This window comes from Rhea americana, unplaced genomic scaffold (assembly GCF_003343005.1).
Source record: "Rhea americana isolate MKP2758 unplaced genomic scaffold, rheAme1 scaffold_52, whole genome shotgun sequence".
NCBI classification, from domain to species: domain Eukaryota; kingdom Metazoa; phylum Chordata; class Aves; order Rheiformes; family Rheidae; genus Rhea; species Rhea americana.
In genome coordinates, this window is record NW_028186668.1 from 4,587,474 (window position 1) to 4,609,190 (window position 21,717).

Sequence of the window (21,717 nt, forward strand, 5' to 3'; positions counted from 1 at the left end):
AATATACCACTATCTAACTTTGTCTGGTAGAAGCTATCAACAATATGTTTTAATTTATATTTAATCACCTAAGAAATGATTCCTAAACACAGCTCACAAAAAAAGGCTATAAAGGATATCATAATTTTTTAAATGACTGTCTGCTTGCAACATAGCATAACAGAAAAGATCTTTTCTGTTATAACAAAAATAAAGATTCCCGAGAMAGCTAACAACAATGAATTTCAAATAAGCACCTCAGTAGTGCAGCCACTTTAAGTTCAAAGACAACAGAAAAAGAGTTAATTAGTCATTCAGCCTTATGATAATTAGAACCATCACTGCTGCTGCTATTATGCTTCTAGAAATAGATTAGGAATTGTAGAAAAAGTTGYTTACAATGCAGAAACTGTTATGGAAGACTATTAAGGAGCAAACCTTGACTTGAAAAGATAATAGCCTTACAATACAGATTCTGCCAAGATGCTTCTAGGAACAAAAAGAAAGCTTCTATCAAATGTGTCAAATATGAAGAAATTCATGAGAGTTAGCATGGACAGTAAAGGCTTGGGAATAAAACTGAAGAATTGAGGTAAGTGAACTTCAAGCCATTATTTTTATACCAACAGGGAAAAAAAAGCATTAAAGAAAGGACCAACAGTATCAGATGGATTTATTATTTTCCAATAACAGGCAYTGAGATGAAGGCTCCAAATCACATAAAACTATTTTTTGCAACAAAAATAACCACATATAGTTATCTTTTATTCAAGCAGATAGAAGATCTTTTGGATTAAGAAACTAGTAAAGTGCATGAAAGTGCCTTAAATGAGCTTAACAGACTTTTTCTCAACTTAAGATTCTCTCAGTTTAAAAGAAATTTGCAACATGATACATAATAGAAAAAAGAACTGATCTGAAACAGAAAGATATTTCTCTTCTAGAATATTCTTCCAAAATTATAGCTGCTGAAGCTATCCCAGGCTTTGTTAAGCTTCCATGCAGGGAGATATGCATCTTAACCTGTAGCTCATGTCACATGTTTCACTACCTTTTCTGATCAAATTGAACATACTACAGATCATGCAAAACCTGCCTAATGCTTTTGTCCATATTCAAAGACACTAGCTGAACTACAATCAACTCCATTGAAAAGACACAAACTGGAATAGCAAATAAAACCCAAGTCAGCAAATCCACCTGCAAAGGTTAGAACAGGTTGTAATCAACAGTTCTCCAGTCACGTATCCACTCAAAAATATCAACAGATCAAACCACTACCAGTATCTGAACTAACCATCAGAACTAGTCAGACAATTCTATYTGTCAATATACTGCATCCTTGTTTCTGCCACTGCACTAACACACTCTACCCAACTTCTACTTTTAACAACTTAAATTTTCCACCTGACTTAYCTGCACCCCACACCTAGCTTTCTCTTGCAAGAAATAGGTTACTTTTACTGTGAAATAAGCTATCCTAATATAAGCTGCACATTGAACATAAGCACAATATCATCTGAGAGGGCAGATCACTCCCACAAAAAAACCCTAACAATCCTCAGAAATCTTGGTTATTATCTTATAAAAGTGTTGATAACATTTCACTGTCCTTCATCCAGTTGTTCTGGACCAAAAAAGAGCAAAGAAACCAGTGCTGTAAATCACAAAGTCTCATTGCTAATGAATAGCTTTCCCTATCAAGCTGATCCATATCTTGCATCCTTTCTTCAAGAAAGGTAATGTCATTGCTTTAATGAAGGATTTAACTTTCTCCCTAAGAAGTACAAACCTCTCACACTGCTCTCTCTTTCTAAACTGATGTCAGTAACTACTGCTGTTATTTCACCTCCATTAAGAATAATCTACTCTTACACTCAGGAATTGAGTGGTGAGAGCTCGCCTCAGCTTCCTACAATTATTCAAAACAGCTATGACTGTGAAAACTATCCTTTCTCCTCCTGTTTTACTTTAAAATTGAGCCTCTCTTCCATTCTCTGATTTACCAGTTATCCATATGYGTATCATTGACCTCAGTATTCCCAAATATTTCCATGAAACTAATCCAAACAACTTACAGTACTGCCTAACTTCATGGTCGCAACTTCCTACAAACCACGTAAGTTCTTCTACAATGGTAAAAATAAAGAGTGAAAATAAACATACATAAAACTAGCAAGCTATACTTGTAATTATTTTGAAGAAGAATTAGTTTCACTACGTTTATACTGAAACATATAAGCCACTTCAACKTTGTCTTTCCATAAGAATTTATGAATGATGGGAAAGGAAGACAGTACCCCAAAATTTGTAGCCTTCATATTGCATAACAACAATACTACTGTGGGGCCTTAAAATACTTATTACACATAGTGAAACAAAAAAGTCACATATTTTCCACAACTATTCTGCACTATCTAATAATACAACAGTATTAATTAATCTGGCCATTTAACTGCTACACGGAGAACAGGCACTCAGGCTTGCAAAAAGAATCATCTATGAAAGTGATCTTCAGARTTGAAAAGTATTAAACATTACAAAAATATTAATATACTAGTAAATGTATACGAGCTATTCTATTGGAAAAGTGCCTAACTTATCTGTAAACAAATAAGCAGTAGGAACTAGAAGTGTTATTCTCAAGATGGCGTAAATGATTATAAGAAAACAAAGTAGGATGTTGATTCTTCTACATGGAATTAATGTAACAGTATAGTATCCAAACTAAAGAGAAAAAAAGWCACAGCAATGGGATTTCAAATCATGAGTATATAACATCAGAAATAAGTTGCAGTTCAATATTAGAAGTTTGGTAGTTACGTTACCTAGATAATGAAAACAAGCAAAAGCTAAAAAATTATAGGTATCTGCTAAGAGCTTTTTGAAAAGCAGGAAGAAATCCAGACATACAGCAATATCTGTTTTCCAGGTAATAAACAACTCAACTAACAAAGCAGATATCCAAATTCAGAGACCCTTAAAGAGAACAAGCCATAAATTCCCCTCCAGATTTAAGAAGATCTGATTGTTTATATAACAAAGAAGTAACCCATTTTTAAAGGTGTCTCTATGTACAGTTTCATGATAAGCGACCTCACATCTACGTCTATTCACTAAAGATAACTGAATTTCATAAAGTCAAGGTACAAGTAAGAACAAAAGCTGAGAAATCACCGTAGAGATCGTAATTAAAATTTGGAAGAGATTTCACTTCAACAAGGATATACTACAAGAATTTCACAAAGGGCTGATCCAAAGGCACTAATAAGAATCTATAGTGGATTCCCATGTTACAGGGAGTGTGGAGCAGTTTTGAAAAAACAAGAAATTGCATTTTTTTTTTAAGTAACACAGTTCACAGCACATCAGCTGTAAAAATGAATTAAGCCAGTGTCAAATACTTAGAGAAAACTTCTTACTGAAAAAAAGAGTAATACTGGAGATGCAGCATTCCTGGCATTGTAAAAGGAGTTAGCTAGTTAGCTTTAACAAGAAAGTGACTGAAATGTTTCCCTGAACAGGAAGCAGGTGAATGTCACGATATGAATCTGTCATCTAGTAGAAACAGATGTACTGGTATATTTATTTCAGCTTATCAGTTATTTTCCCAAACCTAAAGACCAGAGTATCAGAAACCAGAAAGGAAAATACCTCTTCAAGTCCTTGTAGCATCCAAAACYATTTTCCAAAAACCTTAAGATTTCTGCCTGTGAAAAACAAATCTTTCCTATCCCAGTAGCATCTTGACTGACCTAACTCTGTAGGAAGCAAGTAACAATGGTGTTATTTTATCAGTACAAGCAGAAATGTTCTTCATCAAGATTTTCTGTGTTCAGTTGGATGGATATATATTAAGCCACATCCCGACCCTAAGTTCTCTCTGTCCAGGAGAATACAGATGAAAGAAAAACTAGTATTCGAAGCTTCTCTCCTAGGTCTAGACCAAGTCACTAGGGAATACACAACTGTTCAAATGACAGTTGCATAGGAATTTTTATTCACAAGTGAACATGATACACAACTAAGTTGCATTAAAATACAGGATGGAAAGAACAGTTCAGATCAGTGAACAGTTAACAGCTGCATCTGCTTTTTTTTATTTATTCAACAGCATCCTATGCTTACATCTGAATTTTATATTTTTAKATATATAAGCTCTGATATAATCTTTGAAATTGTATAATATCCAGTATTTGAAAAATAGTGTAGTAAAAGAGCAAAACAAAACATGGCACCAAGACGGCTTTACCTCTGTAAAGAGCTGTGGACACTTGGTTTGTCACCATTATAAATAATACACAATCATACATAAATTGCATCATTATGCCTTTTTAGTGAAAATCCAGCAGTTATGGATACTTTTAAAAGGTACTATCCACATTAAAAAGTCAGTTACACAGCAAACCTTTTTCACTCATATGAGGACATTGTGACCACCTGCTTCCCCCTCTTCAAGGGTCCATGAATACCATAGTTAGTGGAGCAACCATTTTTATGGCTGTAGGACATACTGTGCACAGAATATGCGTCAGCTAAAATGAGAAGGTAAATACCACAAAAGAAATCAAAATATTTTCATTGGGGTACAATTATTATTGTTTAATATTACTAAAAATTTACAAAGGAATAGAGACCCAAATTCTCTCTCATCAATTAGGAAAACAATGTAACATTAATGAAATTTAGAGACTGCAACATATTGTATTTCTCTGTAAAAGCAACAGACTAACAAGCTTGCAACAGAATAGAACAATTCAAATGAGGTAAATTTATTCAAACTRAAGTTCTTACTTTTATCCTTACTGAACTATTGTCAATATTCTTTAGCTTCCAGTATAACTAAATCAGTCAATAATACAGGGAGACAGTAAATGCTGATATCAAAGACTACAGTAGTCCAAATTATCAAGTTATTACCTTTTAAGAGCAGTAGTTCAATATCACTTATTAAAAAGAATACATMTTTTGTAATATTGCACTGCTGATTACTATTACTAGTGTAATAATGAAACCTTAACATCCCTGCTTTCCATGTGAAACTAGTAATGATGCAGCACTTTTTACTATTTTATCAGGTATAAGGAATATACTTGACTATTTGCAGTCAAAGAGATATTCTCTGCATCTTCATTTAGCTACTTTTAAATATTATACTAAATGTATAGAAAAATAAAGGAAAGCCTGGATTAGAAAACCCAAGCCCAAATTCATCATCAGTACAGATCAGCACACAGGTTCTGCTGATTAGCACTTAGTTCTATTTTGCCTTGGTCCTACACAGTTAATCATCATTTCAGTGAAGATATACTAACTAGAACTCAAATATAGATGAAGTCCCCCAAAATTTCCACAAAATAAAGAAGATAAAATGTAGAACCTATGCAAATTTTGAAGATGTTACAAAAAAAAAAAAAAAGAACCATTAGATATGGGCCCAATTTTCAAACCCAGATGACAAAAAATTAGTATCAGTATCAGAAGCATACACATGGATTTAGYCTAAATTAAAATATGAAGTCTGAAAACTAGATTCAATGGAATAAATCTTGACCTCAGTCAAGTCAATAGCTTTATCTCACTCAGGTTACAGGGCCAGAATTTCACCCAATATTGAACTACTTGGCAGTAAGCCCTGATCCTCTAAATGACTAAAAATGAGTCTCTCCTATTGCATTGGCATCACTGATGGTAACATTTCCTGGACAGGATTTTATTTATATATAAAACTCATGAAAGTGTATGCTGCTGTAACATAGATAAAATTTAAAGTTACAAAACTGAGAATCCAAATGATCTTCTGTTCAATAAAACTGCTATAAACCTGTGCTATTTCTGCTGCATTTTACATTAGAAAGTGATCAAAAATAGCATTGGTCAAAGGCAGAGATTATTCTCTTCAAACTTTTACAAAAATGTTCTTCCTATGTCTCGCAAACATGATGCTTAAAAAAATATTTTATCCCATAAATTAAAGTTGCAGCCGTATCTCCAAACTCAGATACTCAGTTACTTATTTTTAAAGTCCTATGGATTAAACACTTTCTCTTCTTAAAATCACTCATTTCAAATTGTTTATGTAGTTCTGTAGCTTCTTTTTCAATTGAATGCTTTCTAAAAATTGCTAGATTACATACTAATTGATGATGATAATTAAGGTTTGCTCAATTCCAYAGTAAATTTAAATCAAAGATTATCTTAATATATTTGAAAGTGAATGCAAAATGGGAATTTATAAAATTAAGATTGATTTCACRAAACGTGTTAATAACTGACCGTGACAGCTTCACAAGTTACTTTTCTTTTTTTTTTTTTTTTTTAAATGAAACACTTTGTTCATATGAAGTAATTTGCTCATTACAGTTAACTTAAAAGTTACTATATTTCCTGAATACTCTATGATACCATTAAAAGTTAAATTTTAAGGTAGATTTATTAGGACATCATTACAAAAACAGTAAGATGGAAACCAAAGGGTAAAACAAGAAATTAACTATATGATTCTTATTTCACTTACAACTCAAAAGTTTCATATTGCAGGTTAACATACAACAGACTAGTTATCATTTAATATAATAAGGCTAGTTCTACTTAAAACAAATTGCTAAAGCATTTACGTTATTATAAGCCATAGAGCTTATACTCAACATTTCTAGGTGAAAACTGCATCCATTTTGTCCATGCTGTAAGTTGCAAAAGTTTGTGAGATTTTCTGTATGTTTTTGCAGTACATAAACCTTTAAAGAAAAAAGTTAACAGTGCAAATATATAATATACTAACAAACAGTATTAAACTAATGGCTAAGAGTGAGTAAAATACTATTTTGCACATGATGTTGCTTTTGCATTGCTTTCTAAATTTATTCACCAGYGTAAGGTGTAAATTTGTTGTAATAAGTAACTATACATTTTATAAAATGTACAATTTGGGGRCATTTCACAGAAGTGTGCTAAATATCATTTTAATAGATGAGATATAAATGCAATACTRATGTAGCACACTGATATCACTTAAGTRCAATATGCTTTATTACCAGACATGCAACACATGTTGGGCATTATTACAGTTGAACATGTCCAGCTGTCTTTTAATCAGGTGTCTGCCAGTTTTATTTTTCTTTCTGACATTAGTATATGTGTTTACCGGTCTAAGTTAGTTAGCTAAACACACAACAACCAACAAAGCAAAAAACCTCACTTACTCTATTTGTGCACCATGAGCCACAAGGGCACTTATGGAATCCATACTACCAGACCGTGCTGCTTTATGAATAGGAGTTTCACCAACATAATCCTGTAAAGACAAACTACATTTTGTCAAGTATCATTTTTTTAAAATGAAAACTTATTTTACATTACTCATTTAATTAAGCAAGCAGATAAATAAATACAGCATTTTTTAACCAGCAAACACATCAGGTACATTWTAATATTATTTTGAAGCCTGCAGTAGTTTCTGAGGTACTTCAGATACTTAGCAGGAAGCAACGGCCAGGGCATTAACTCTTAAGATCCACATTATCCAATAATTTGGTGATCAGTACCACCATATTCTACAAACCTGGTTAAAAACCAGAACATACTACAATAAGTTACACTAAGTTATACTAACACCATCGTATCTCATTTCCTAGCACATTTGCTCCCTAATACCTTGCACTGAGCAAGCAATCTTCAGTTTAGAAGCAGTATGGTCATGTTTGTGGGACTATACTGCTTCCAGATCTTGCTGACACACTGAAACAGTACTGTAYTGCACCATGAATACTCACCAGGTGAGGAATATCTATGCGTATCTCCAGTGCAGTATAAATATGACCCTGGGGTTCACAAGAAATATACAGGCCAGATCTCTCCTGAGATACGTATGCTTGACCCCTCTGTCCTATAGGCTTTTCTTTTTTGAGACTATCTTTATCCATTTACATTCCAGTAGTGTTAACYGGCACATCTGATCATTTAGCCTTTTCACAATATGTGCAAAGATCCTAGGTAAAGTGCATTGCTTTTTTTAGCAATTACTCTCTACAAACTAGTCTCTCAGACAACAGAAAAAATCTGCAGCAACTGCCTAAATGCAACTGGTAAGCAGCAGGTGAATTTCATGTGTCACGATCTATAGACTGCAGATAGAATTCTRTAGGTGCAACTAACCATCAGCATCAGGAACCATGCAGAAGAGTCTGTAAGGGGATATGGCCTTGAAGTAGCAAGTAACTCTTCAGTTATTGGTTAGTTATATGGATTTATTATCATAGTCAAAATTTTCATTGCCTAGTAAGTTTATTTCTTCCCCAGCCTTTCTTTSCTCTCTCAATTTTTTGACGGACTCTACTTGTCTGTTCCATTGACATTAAACTCAATTTGCTTMCCCATTCCATTAAAATAATGCCAAGAGAAACTATTAAAGCAACACACCATTTTCACTGACTTGCCAGTCTTTACACAAAATGGTGTTCACACCTAACTTTACAATACTAGTTACATTTCAGTTCTATTTGAAATAATGAACATATTCAAAATATAATCTTACTACCATTTTGATCCTGAAAGTAAAGGTGTTTTAAGATTTATGTTAAGCACCYGAGAAATCCAATCACAACTTCTAGACCATGTAAATATAACTTGAACATGAATTTTTCACTGTTTTTATATATTCTCAATTTGCTACTTGCCAATATAATTTCAGAGTATTTTTATAACAAGTTACACACAAATTTACTGATGATAAACCAGTCCACCAATGCTTAAGACATGCATTCAACCAAATAGAAAGCATAATGGTAACAAAGACATCTTATAAACTRAGGGAAATTCCTAAGGCTAGCTGAGTTTTGGAGGCAGAAAGAGCAGAAAATGCCTTAGAGTCCTTAGTGATTAGAAAAGAGCCATACAGCTCTCCTTCCAAAATGGCTGTCTGTAGTTGATGGAAAGACTGCCTTTCAATGAAGCTTGCATAATTTCTCTTACTTATTATTATCGCTCCCGTTTATTATTTCAGGTATTTATCTTTACTTGAAGTTACAGGAAGACAGATATATTTAACGGGGATAAAGTTTTATTAACCGTCATACATAGGAATTTATTTCGCACTAATTTATCYAAAACGATTTCCCTCATAAAAGAGTTCCTTTCTCATCATGGAAACTGTCTTCAATTCATCATTTTGTTACTTGGCTTCCATTATCCCCTCCTGCTCAAGAAGTAAAGCTACAGCAAAGGAATAGATTTGCCAGTATTCGATTTCCATTTAAGGCAAGTTATTTCAGCTGGCCAYGTATATGACAGATAGTGAGGATCTTTACTAACCCCACACACCTAGCATGTTGCTAGGTTGCATGTTGCATGTTGCCAGCTATGTTATGATAAAGCTCAGAGGACTGAATGAATTAAGTATTGTTGGGGGTAAATGATAAGAAAGGAAAGGCTCTTCTTCCTTTGCAAAAGAGCTCCTCACCAAGGTATCAATCCAACAGGATTAACCTATATTTTCAACAGCTAATAATCACTCCACCAATACAAAGAGGTAAATACTTCAGAGGAGAGCATATGCCTCAAGGGCAGTGTCTTTCAAACACTTGCTTTGCTAGGCCAGTATCATCTTCTCTGAAGCCAAGAAATTGAGAAAATATTTCAGAGAATTACAGAACATGAATTCCAAATTTTTATACCATTCCTTTTAACTACTGCACCTAATTTTCAGTTATCACTTATGTTCATTATCTTCTTTTGAAGTTCTCCTAGGAGATTGAATTTATTCACACTTCCATTTATCTAAAATATTTTCCTAGCTCTACAAAGAAATCCTCTTGAAGTCACGAGCTAGAATGGAAGACAAAAATTATTTTCCATTGAAAAAAAAGGCTTTACATTTACTCCTTCTTAAACACATCCAAAAAAAATCAAACTTACAGAAGAAAAAATTTCAGAACCATTCTATTTAGGTTCAACAACGAGAATGATGTTAACACACAGAAAAAGCAACAAAAGTAGGTTTTTCAAGAAGCTCCAGAGAACAGTTCAGTGGCCAGGTTACTTGCCATCATACATTTTCAGGCATAAGACACACTTCTTCCCTGCCTCTTTTGGCTACATGGAGCAAACTAAGTTCACTTCCCAAGGAGGAGGATCACTGTCCTTTCCAAAGACAAGTGCAATTTGTTTAGTTTGGGGTTATGACTAGATTATCCTTTAATTGTATTTTATTTTACTGAATAGCTTCCTTCATTGTTCTTTTTTAATTTCTATGCTTAAGTCTTTGCTTCTATGCTTATTCCCACTCCTCCTTTTAGAGCTGGTWATTTATTCAGTCCAGTCTACAGTCATTTTTTACTCAGTCTCCCTCTTCTCATCTTTTTGGGATACAAATTTCTGTTAGGTTTCATCTCTTTCAATAGAATCTGGAGAAGAAAACATGAAACAGCTCTAAATGCCTAAATGATTCAGTTGATTTTTAACTAGTATCTTTAATCCCCTTTAACGTTCTTTTTTTAAAAAGTTACTTACCTGTAACTATACCTTTTAAGCCATGATGTACTTTAACACTGGATGTTTTTAAACTATGAGGGCACTTTAAAAATACTTCCAGTACAGAGATCTTAACATGGAAGCACCATCTTACCTGACAACAAATACAAACTAACTTGGCTCCTTACTCAACTGACTGAATTCCAAATTCTATGAACTGATCACATTTCCAAAAGGTGTTCAAGATTTCTTAGACCCAGCACCTTCTGAAGCCAAGAAGTGAAGAAGGTGAAGATGACTGTAGCATGCTTCCGATTCTTTGTTAATAATGCTTCGAATCCATGATTGTTTCTCCTTCTGGATTGAAGACAGAGGAGAGCTGATGGAATATTTTTACTTATCTAGATTTAATCCAGCAAGAATAGGTAGCTTAAAATATAAAACTATAACACATCAAAGAAATGAGATTATTTACAGTTCTTGCCAGCATGGATAATCCTATTCCTCCTTAGTCTTCTTTCTTCCTGCCATCACTGCCACATGGTGATAACTGGCTGAATGAAAGGTAAATTAGCATCACCTGTATAGAAGCAGTTTTGCTTATCCCTCTTCTGTAAGGCAGGCCACATAAAGCTGTTTTCTGCAAATCAACACATAATTTCCAATAGGAAAAAAAAATTAACAGGCTAAATCYAAATGGAAAAATATATACATGAATTAATAGGCCTTTTATTAAAAAGGACTCAGGATTATCTGTGCATAGCAGCACAGAGTCAACCTATATTATGATAAGAATAAAGGAATAGAAAAAAAAAGTAAAGGAAAGTAGCAGCAGTATAATTGCTTTGCACTGTAACAGAGTACTAGAGCAGGCAGGCAGATAAAAGTGTTGACTCACAATGATACTAAGAACAATTGGCAGGAATGCCAAATGAAGCCTCCTTCATTTGGATAGGAGAGGAAGAAAGAAAAAAAAAGGCTTCCCGTAACCACACCCAATAGGGCTTTCTCTTTTGCCCATTGCTGGGTAGAAATTAGAAATAGGCAGGATCACTGCTTGGTACTTCARTTTTCTCCTGTGAATTTTTATGGTGACCCTTTGTGGGGAGAGGAAGGAAGAAGAAAATAAATTTCAGAGAAACAGATCCAAGAGCAAACMCGGGCTTCTGCAACAAGCAGTTTTCAGTGGTTGTCCTAAATCATTGCTGCTTGAATAGAATCCTGGGCAACTGTCACCAATACYGAGATATGCATAAACAGAGGTTTCCTGAACTTCTGTGGCCAGTAGTGTGAGCAAAAAACCTACTGGCAGATAAGCATGTATAAAAGTTCTGAGTATTAGAGGTTTATGCTGGGACTCCAACTCAGGTGAATTCCTTTCCAGAAGCTTCCTCTTCTTCTCCAAAAGGTGATGAATTACTCCGCAGCTAATGACAAGAATCAATTTGCAATCCAATTTTTACTAGCTTGACTATCAAGTATTCCCAGATCTCTTTCAGCAAGTGTTTTGAATCCAGTGTCATTAGAACACTTGTCTTCATACAAGCATTGCCRGTGACTATGTCTATTTGAAGGGCAGATGAGAGGAATAATCAAAATATGCATTAGGAAATAGTGCTACAAAAGCTTGGAAATGTGCATTGAAGCCCTAGATGATAACCTGAAATTGCTTGGAAATAAGAAACTAAGATCATTTACTAAGCAGTTCYAATTAGAGTAATAGAATTTGACCTTAAGTGAACAAACAGCTGGAAGAACCTGGGAGATAAGCTACACTATGCTTTTCATGGTCATGTATGAAACATCCCAAATATCTGCAGGTTGTGTTTACACCTACAAGTAGCACCTAAATACACTGTCTAGCTTTCAGTTCTTGTGCAGGTGAAACCAGTGTGACTGACCAGTAGCATCTTAACAAAGACAACTTAAGAGACTTTTGTTCCTACTACCATTTTAATTAATTAGAGATTAGAGCTATCTTCTTACTTTATTATTACCAAACCAAATCTAATTAAGATACTTCTTGCATATTCAATTAATATTTGGGCGGTGGCAGTGCAGGGGGAGAAGCAGTTGCCTACTACACTGAAGTGTAACTTGACCCTACCACTATCAAGAACATATTGGTGGATTACATTGTGGAAGACGTATTATTACATTAGTGTCTGTTCCCTGTCAGTATCTAAATCTACCCCTAGAAATCTTGTAGGATACAATCATCACTACCTCAATAGAAAAAAATTCAGGACCACATCACTCTTCCTCCTGTGGAGGACCACAGATCTCTTTGTTATTTGGATTTGCTCTGGTGACAGGCCAACAGTTTAGAAAGAATACTCCCAAATCATGAAGACTAGCCACTCCTTCAGCAGGAATGAATTTCCAGTCTGCTTTTAACTGCAGATTATACTGCCTTCTGCTTTCCCTTAAAGACATCTGCATTGTTGTCCTTAGCCCAAGGGAAATCTCCCTATATTTTTCTCCTCTTCTTCTAAGGTATAGATGCTTCTTCTTCTTTTTTTTTTTTTTAAATAACCTCATCCACAAGATCTGACCATTTTTTCCATCATTGCAAGACAGCAACCTTGTTCTTCAGCTTCCATTTCAACCTCACTGGTCATTTCTCTTTATCTTCATAGCTGAAGCTTTCATTCTTCTCATTCATTCATCTGCACTCATTCTTCTCTTCTCATTTAGCAGACACATGTAGATCTTTAGTCCATGTGTGCCACGTCTCCTCTCTCATCACCATTTCTTTACATTTTCACCTGGACTCTAGATGCATTTTTAGTTCTTGCATTTTCTTTTCTGAAGATTCTACAGCTACATAACAATAGCTTATTGCATAAGTTACTTGTTTCAGGTATCAAGAAGATGTGGTTTATAGCCTCTGCATCCAGTCATCTTCATTGTTTCTACAATTCTCTTGGTGTCTCTCACAGCTGTTCTCAATGCACCAGCCTTCTTTTCTGCAAACTCAACACAAACTTCCCCATTTCTTATTTTTGCATAACCAAAAAAAAAGTACTAGAAATGCAAAAGCTCAAGTTCTTCAGCAATCTTAGCTTAATTTTACTGCATATAAAACAGTCTGGCCATTAAATATTTTACAAAAAGTTAGATGCTTCAGGCCAGAGACTTCATAGCTGCAGTGCTGTACTACAGTGTTAGTAACTAATATCAGAGCATATGCAATTTACAATCATAGAATGTTATAAATACAATTTTCCAGTACTGATATAAAGCTACATATTATGTATGCACAGCATGTATAGATACTTTCAGTACTGAATGGATTCTGCAAAAGTGTTTTAAACACTTGATTCTGTTACTGTACCAGAATACAAGAGTCCTTTACATATACTTTGCTGTATTAATCCACTCTCTGCTACCAAATAAAGCATTATCCATACACAGAATAACAGTAGTGGAAAATTATCAGAGAAAAAAAAATCACTCATTCATACTTTGTTAATAAAGTACCTATTTCTAATCTACTCACAGGAAGTTACTAGTAGAACTTTGGAAATAATCTAAAAATGGGAACAGTATGAAGCCAAATACAAYTTAAAATAAACCATAGCAGGCCTTATGATTTAGTCATAAATCTAGCTAGTACTAATGAAGAACCATGAAGGTCTTGCGATTCAGTAGATAATGGTGAAGTCACTATATTTGATTTTTCAATTATTAATAAATTTAAATAAGTAAGACCTTTCTCATTATTTTTTTTTCCTTTCCCCCCCCATTGCAGCATTATAATATCAGTATATTTCCCAATACTGTCAATACTAGACCAGCACGAAATCATTTTGTTCCAAAAAGTAGCAAGATGTCAATTYCTGATATAAGTAAGTATGTTCTCCAAACTTTTATGGACTTAAAGAACATTTATTAATTCYACTTCTATGACAACTATCAGTTATAGGCCTTTTTCATCAAGTAATTTGACTTATGTCGATGTTTAAGATACAATCTTTACATATACATGTAGACACATGCAGTAAAAAGGGACCAAAAYCATCATTCCAAAATTACACACAGACATGAAACACGCATTAGCCCATACCTGTTTGTTTATGTTGGCCCCCACTTGAATCAACCAAATCAAGCACTGAGGATGTCCTCCAAAAGCAGCAATGTGGGCTGGTGTTTGAGCAAAACGTGTCGTACTGGCATTTACAGAAGCTCCAGCTCTCACTAACTGCATTAGGCACTCCAGCTTTAAAGACATGAGGGAATAAAAATAAAAATTTTATAAAGCTGTGCTATGACACAATTAACGTGGGTTAAATAAAAACATCCCAGAAAACTAACGTAAGTAGTAGAAGTAAGTGGATGCAAAACAATCAGTGAGAATATAAACATTACAATTGTTCCCCTCTTCCCTATGTTCTTTCATCAGAGACCRTACCAGAAAAGCACTTAATTCCCCCCCTCCAAACCGAATGTCAGGATTCACTTTTAGGAGGGAGGAGGAAGGGGCACAAATACCTCAGAGTTGACTTTAAATAGTTGGTTCACTTTTGTTACAGGGTGGGGAATTCTGAGATAGCAAAGCTGCAAACACAATAATAAATAGGTATTACTAATTAATGTTTGCCAAAACAATAGAGTTGTGTTAGGAGATATACCGGATTATTTTTCAGAAATTTTAGAGGAAAGTAAACAGGAAAATGCAAGAAAGATTTTAAATTTCTTTAATGTTTTCCTGAAGGAACTGAAGTAGATTAAAACTGTTAGTTTTCCCTAATAAAGTTAATCTATATCTAACAAGGAATGAATTATTTTTATCACTTTCCTGTTATTACAGCTGAAGAGCTATTAAAATSAAATAACATGCATGTCTGTAATAGTGCTAACAAAAAGCTCTTTCCTTTAAAAAAAAAAATGCCACTCTATATTCTGGCTTTCATTCTCCTATCATAATAACCAGAAGTATCAGATATCAGAACAGCTGCTATTTTTAAGATGTTCATAACATCACATTTGTAGACACTAAGAAACCACAGCCCTGATGACCTCAACTTTCAAAAATAGCCAAAAAGTACTCTTTTCCTGTGTTACATAGTGACACTGTCTTTTTGTTGATAGGAAAAGGAATGCACTATTGTAAAATAAACAATTTAGTCTAGGCTTCAATTTATTGTGGTTAGAAAACAAACCCAACCACACACACGCARTAACAAAATAGAAAAAAAAAATCCCTACCGCAATGATTCAGGACATTGGATCACATAAGAGAAAAATCTACTGGTCAGTCTCCCATTATTAAATAAAATGTTTATTAGCCATACCATAGCTGTGGAATAATTTGTTCATAAAGGAGTGATTAGAAAATTTCAGAAAGTCAGTTGGCAGCTTGATTAAGCATAAACATCAAAATTCCAATGCTRTTCTCTGCTGCTGTATAATGTCAATCTTGCTCATTTATCTTTTTTAATTTGTAAATTCTTGATCTCAAGAAGTTAYCTAAATGAGATTAAAAGACCATTTGCTATTAAAGTTTTGCAAATAGCTTTTCCCCCCTCTCTGTACAGTTCAAACAAGTATACGTGAACCATGTATCTCACGGCATAACAAAAGCACTTTAAAGGATTGTAGTGGACTTAAAATTAGACATAGAAAAAACGCCATTAACTCACCATGAAGAAAATGTCCAGGGGTGAGAGTAACTGAAATATTGCAATACTAATGAATCTAGCTCCATAAATCTTAACATCAACCAAAGAGAAAGTTATCTTTTAAAAAGCAAGCAAGTACCCACACCGCAAAAAAGTGATGATAGTTCCACTAAGGTATAACAAAACTACTATAACAAAAAATGTAATTCTAATGCTAGGTTACCCAAATAAACGCTGTATTTTCTAATCTCAGATTTTCCTTATTGTCTATATACTAGCCCTCTCAATATGGCCGTTAACCACTAATAAATAATTATTAATGATGGAAAAAGATTCAGCAACACCCAGAGGTTCCTCTGTTGTAWTTGCAAACAAAAGTAAAGTTCAGTCAGTTTTTTTAAACAGAATTAATTTGAGAACGCTTTCATGTAAGCGTTCTAACTTCAGCAAAGACATAGGCTTTATAGTCTGCCAAATTAAGGGCGAGGGAGGGAGTGGAACTGGTGAACCAGTGTCCTCTAGTAGTATTTAAATCTACTTTAAAAGATAGGTATGTCATGATTAATTTACAACTTCACATGTAAATTCTTTCCTTTGTGCTTTTGTTATCTCTTACAGGATTGTAAGAACAAAAACAATGTTGCATCCTATTAAAAGCTGAAGCATGCTGTCTTCTGTATCATGGCTGGAAKAAAAAAAAATGCTTCTTCCAACACTATCAAAGAGAGAGGTGAGTTACTTCTGTGGACAGGAAAAGGCAAACAGACCTCAAACCAAAAACCCACTGGATTACTTATGTTTTTAAAACAGGACATGAGTCTGCTTTTGTTAAGCACCCTTTTTACCTATGGAGRCATTTTCCACTGTACTACTATATCTAAAATGGAGGTGGAAGTGTGATTTAATGAAGAAGATGGGCAAGTATCCATGTACCAGCAAAACATCAAGGAAGAAATGGAYGTTTTTGTTTATAATACTTTTGTCCCAAAAGAAACAGTGCACTATTATTTTGCTTGCCAGAATGTAAAAGGTCAAATGGCAAAAATACATATAAAGAAGCATGAAAAGAGTACAAATAAGTAGATACAGTTAAAGAAAAAAATACATAYGCAAGCATTTAAAAATAAAAATGAAAATCAGTATAAAACAAAGCAAAGCARCAGCAGCTTTGTATCTTATCCTTGCCTTTTCTACCTCTATGGTAGCTTTTCAGATCACTATTTTACATTCAGATCTATCTTCTTTTCATCAGAAAACTCCAGAAYGCCAGTAAAATTTAGGGCACTACATAATTAACTCTAATTTGAATACAGAGCTCTAATGATAAYCTATTTAGATCTCACGCTATAAGCAGTTCTTTGCTGCCAGGGAATATCCTGAAAATACACTGTATGAAAAACAAAAACAAAAACAAACAAAAAAACCCACCCACCATACTTTCACTGAAATTTCAAATATTAAAACCAGGAATGCTTATCTATCATTTTAAAATCACTTTTCTTATAATTTATTRTTTGTAAGCTCTTCAGGCATGTTTCAACAAAATAAGTCGTATTTACTCATAAATACCATGCTTTCATTTTTTGCTTAAGAGACGATGTCTTTATTGCTAGTAGGCCAGTATTTCCCAATAAAAACTCTTTTTCTTCTTTCACATATCCATCCCTAATGCATACTTCCTTTTAATCATGCTTCCTCATTGTGGCATGTCTACTACTGTATGCAAGAAGGTAGTTCTACAAAGCTTTATTCTATAATAATTTTCTAATGCCCTTTGATATAGTGAGGCTTTCTTCCAYGCTCAACTTGTGTGACAAGTAAAGGAAAAGAAAGGTTTGTATATTGTTAAAGCTCACCAACCCTGGACTCAGGCTGCATGTGCTTGTGTGCACAGATGTATAAATTTAGATTTTACTGCTTACAAGTTGTTCTACAAAGACTTCTTCCAGAAAGGAACTAGAGCGATTTTGTCATTCCAACCTCACAGAGAGACCAAGTTAGAGCCAATACATGTCTCCTGGACCATACTGTTAAATTACTCTATGCTAAAAGAAYAGCCATGAAGTTCTGTTGCAGTCTAGTTTCTTTCAGGAAAGGAGTAACAAACACATGAAAAGCCTCAAAAAAGATCTAGAGAAACAAAAAAAGTCCCAGAAAAGGGAAAGAGTCTTGCTGGGTAACTACTAATGAACACTTCAAAACCTCAATACTTTGAAAAAGAGTAGAACTTTCCATTTGCAATTACGAGCAGTCTGAATTTGGAAAAAAAACACCACATAAATAAGAATGTAAAAGCCATGTATGTTAACGCTTGCTGAAAGCAGCTATTGTTTCACTGTTGGCAAATGCCTATTAGCAGGTGAAAGGCAAAAATATAACTGTCTCTAGTGAGCGCACAAAAAAAAATCCAATTATATTAGTGCATCTTTTTGAAGTGTGCTGTATAGTCTCTAGCTCAAAGAAATAATATATAACAAAAACATAAAACATGCACATGACTTTCATAAATTGAAGTCACCCCTGCCTTTCTGTCACAAGACAGAAAAAGCCATGTATTTGTAGAGCAGTATACATACATCCGTAGCCTGTATCATCTTTGCAAGTTTCATTACACTTTCCCCACTGTATGCAAACCTTCCTTCCCCCCCCCCCAATAAAAGTACATTTTGCTGTGGGTACCTAGGAATGAACACTACAAGATAGTGTGTTTATATTGTTCCCTTTGTCTGCTATTTCTCTAAGAGTYTCTGACAGGAATGATAACATACGCAAAAACCTAATATATCCTAACATAATAGGTAAAAAGCATGAGAAGCTCAAAGGTGGAAGGGAGGGATGCCCCCAAAGCCCAACTCAATATTTCAAGGGCAAAAGTAAGACTGCTGAATGCAGGGACAGAGGAGAAATTCTTACAAGATGGAGAAAGAAAACACGATAGGCAGAACACTAATAATAGCAAATCATAGCATTACTTCATGACAAGATTTTAAGTATTTCTTTCTGAATATGAAAGACTATTAGCTTCTGAACAGGTAAATAACCACTTCAGCTATGTTCATAAAGTGCTTCTCAAACAAGTACTGCAGAGCCCATCATCTAACATATAGAATCCATCTCTTAATGTATCTTCATAAATCATTATGACTGCTTATGTACATTCATTTTCCTTTCCTAGCACACGATCAATAAACAGACAGAAATATATTGGAAAAGAGAAGGAGAACAAAAACAAAAAAAACCCCTCAAAATCAAAAGCCAAACAAATCAATGGAAAACCCACGTATTTCTAGGCTAGAATTCAGCACTGAAAAGAATACTAACAGCATTAAGAGCTGGGAAAGACCTACATAAATCAATAAATTAGGATATCACCCATCTTAGGCTTTCAAAGTTAAGAACAAGCCAAAGAAGAAAGGTATTTTAGAAAATAAAGGGGAACTTCTCCATTTGGCTGTTTCCTAAATAGCTACTAATTCCATTTTCAAGGCTGTTAATCCACCAAAGGACTATTTTTAAAATGGCATTAGGAATTCTTATATAGTAGGCTTCCATTACTGCCTGTCAGCTCAGAAAGAAAAATCACAGTATTTTTTTTAACCTTAAGGTTCAAAACGACCTGAAGGCAGGAGGTTTCAAGACTTCTGCCTTTAAAAGCACAACTCTGTCCGTGGAAGCAAGGAACAACATCTAGAGTTGAGTGCAGCTACTTTTCTTATCTGGGTGTTTTCTGCCTTGCAACGGTGCCAACGCAGTTAACTCCACGCTCGCATAGCTGCGCGCACACACCGCAAATTTATCCTTGACATTGAAGGCACCAGAGAAGGAGCGCTCTACAAGCACAATCATCTTCTTCCCAAACGCCTAACAAGCCGGTTGTCATAACAGAGGCACCACAACAGAACAGTCTCCAGGTGTGGAGTCTGGCGGCGGAAAGGGCCGTGACTAGCGCTGCGGACAGAGCATGAGGCACGAGCAGAGCGTGGGTTAGTAGCGGCGCGCGGAAGCGGCGGCGGCGGCGCGGGCGGCGGCGGGGGGCGGAGCCTCCTGCCCCGCCTCCTCCCCATTGGCTCCCGCGGCCCCCCGCCGCCGACCCGGGCGCCTTTTGAACCGCGGCCCCACSGTTGCCCCTCAGCGCCGCTCGCCGGCGTGGGGAGAGGAGGGGGCGAGCGAGGGAGGGGGTCGAGGGACGCCCGCTTCCCGCCGCCACCGGGGCGGGGTGGACGGGGAGGGTTCAGGGGCGGCGGGTGCCACCAGCCCCACGGCCCGCCCCACCGGTCGCGGGAGGGAGAGGGAAAGCCCCGAGCGACGCGCGCGGCCGAGGAACCCCCTTCCCCCCGCCCGCGGGGAGGGGGGCGGCGGGCGCCTCACGGCAGCGCGCAGGGGGCAAAGATGGCGCCGCGTTGCGCGCGAGCGGGACTCGCGCCTTCCTTCTTCCTCCTCCCCCCGCCGCCGCCGGCCGAGCCGGGCCCCACCTTGCCGAAGTGCGCGGCCCAGTGGATGGGCGTCCAGCCGTAGAAGGAGTCCTCGGCCGCCAAGTCGGAGCGCGGCGAGCTCTGGAGCAGCGCGCACAAGGCCGGCACGTCCCCATCGCGGCAGGCGCGGTGCAAGGGGAAGCGCAGGGTCAGCAGCTCCTCGCTGGAGAAACCCGCCTCGGGGCCGGCTCCCAGCGACATGGCGGGCAGGGGGGGAGCGCGGCGACAGAGAGGGTGGTGGCGGGAGGGGAAAGAGAAGGGAGGGGAGCAGGGAAGAGGGAGGGGGAGAGAAGAAGCGGGCGGGCGGAGGCGCGCTGGCCAGGCTGGGAGCGGCGGCGGCGACTGCGGCAGCCGCTAGCTGCCCGAGCACAAAGGAAGCGGGGCGGAGGCGGGGCCGGGCGCGCCGCTCCTCCCGCCGCGGGCGGGCGGCCGAGCAGGCGCGCGGCGGGAAGCGCGCGCGCGGCCGCCCCCCTCTTCCCCCCCATCCCCCCCGGCAGGGGCGGGGCGGGAGCTCGCGCGCGGCTGCCGCGGCCCCGCGCGAGGCTCCATTTTTCCGTTGCCTCAGGCGGGGGAGGCTGGTTGCAGCCGCCGCCGCCTCGGCGTTCGCTCCCCGCGGCGGCCTTGCCGGGGCGCGGGGCGGCGCTTGTGGGCTGGAAGGAGCGAGCGAGCAGGCGCCGCAGTGTTTTTTGATTTTGTCCTTCTGTTGCTGGGAGGACAGACGAACGGCAAATGTTCCCGCTCCTCTTCGTGCGCAGGCGAGAGCTGCTGGAGAGGGGGCTCCGCCTCGGGGCGCAAAGCGTCGCAAGGCCTTTCCGAGCCTTTGCTGCTCACAAGGGAGTAGGTTTCCCTGGAGGGATGCGGTTCTAGCTTTTTAACGCACTAGGCTTATCCAGAAGTGAGCACATAGACTGTTGAGTCCCCAAAGCGCCTGCGCAATTTTCAGGCTGGTAGGCCTGTGCGCCACAGTGGTTCAGGCACAGTGAAAGCCTGGCAGATAGTGAGCCCTCCGCTTAAATCCCTGTAGTTTTGAAATCTCGCCTGAGATGTAATCTAGCAGCAGGAGCAAGTTGGTGATAGGGCAGGATGTTTAACACCYCTATGGAAGCACGCAATAGAAAATTCTGTTGAAACAACCTGTACCTGCTCAAACCCTTGTCCGGGCGCCTCTGCGCCAG

At 37.4% G+C, this 21,717-nt stretch overlaps 1 protein-coding gene across 2 annotated transcripts in view; it reads right to left on the reverse strand.

The window, feature by feature from the left end:
- Positions 1–20,907, reverse strand: part of ANKRD10 (ankyrin repeat domain 10) — a 37,711-nt gene extending 16,804 nt beyond the window's left edge. For both annotated transcript variants that reach the window (XM_085318141.1, XM_085318140.1), the window contains exons 1-3: positions 20,543–20,907; positions 14,516–14,668; positions 7,182–7,273 (exon numbers count right to left, since the gene is read on the reverse strand). In XM_085318141.1, the coding sequence (XP_085174267.1) occupies positions 7,182–7,273; positions 14,516–14,668; positions 20,543–20,743 (446 nt within the window). In that variant the 5' untranslated portion in view covers positions 20,744–20,907. The remainder of the gene's footprint in view (positions 1–7,181; positions 7,274–14,515; positions 14,669–20,542) is intronic.
- Between the last annotated feature and the right edge of the window lie 810 nt (positions 20,908–21,717).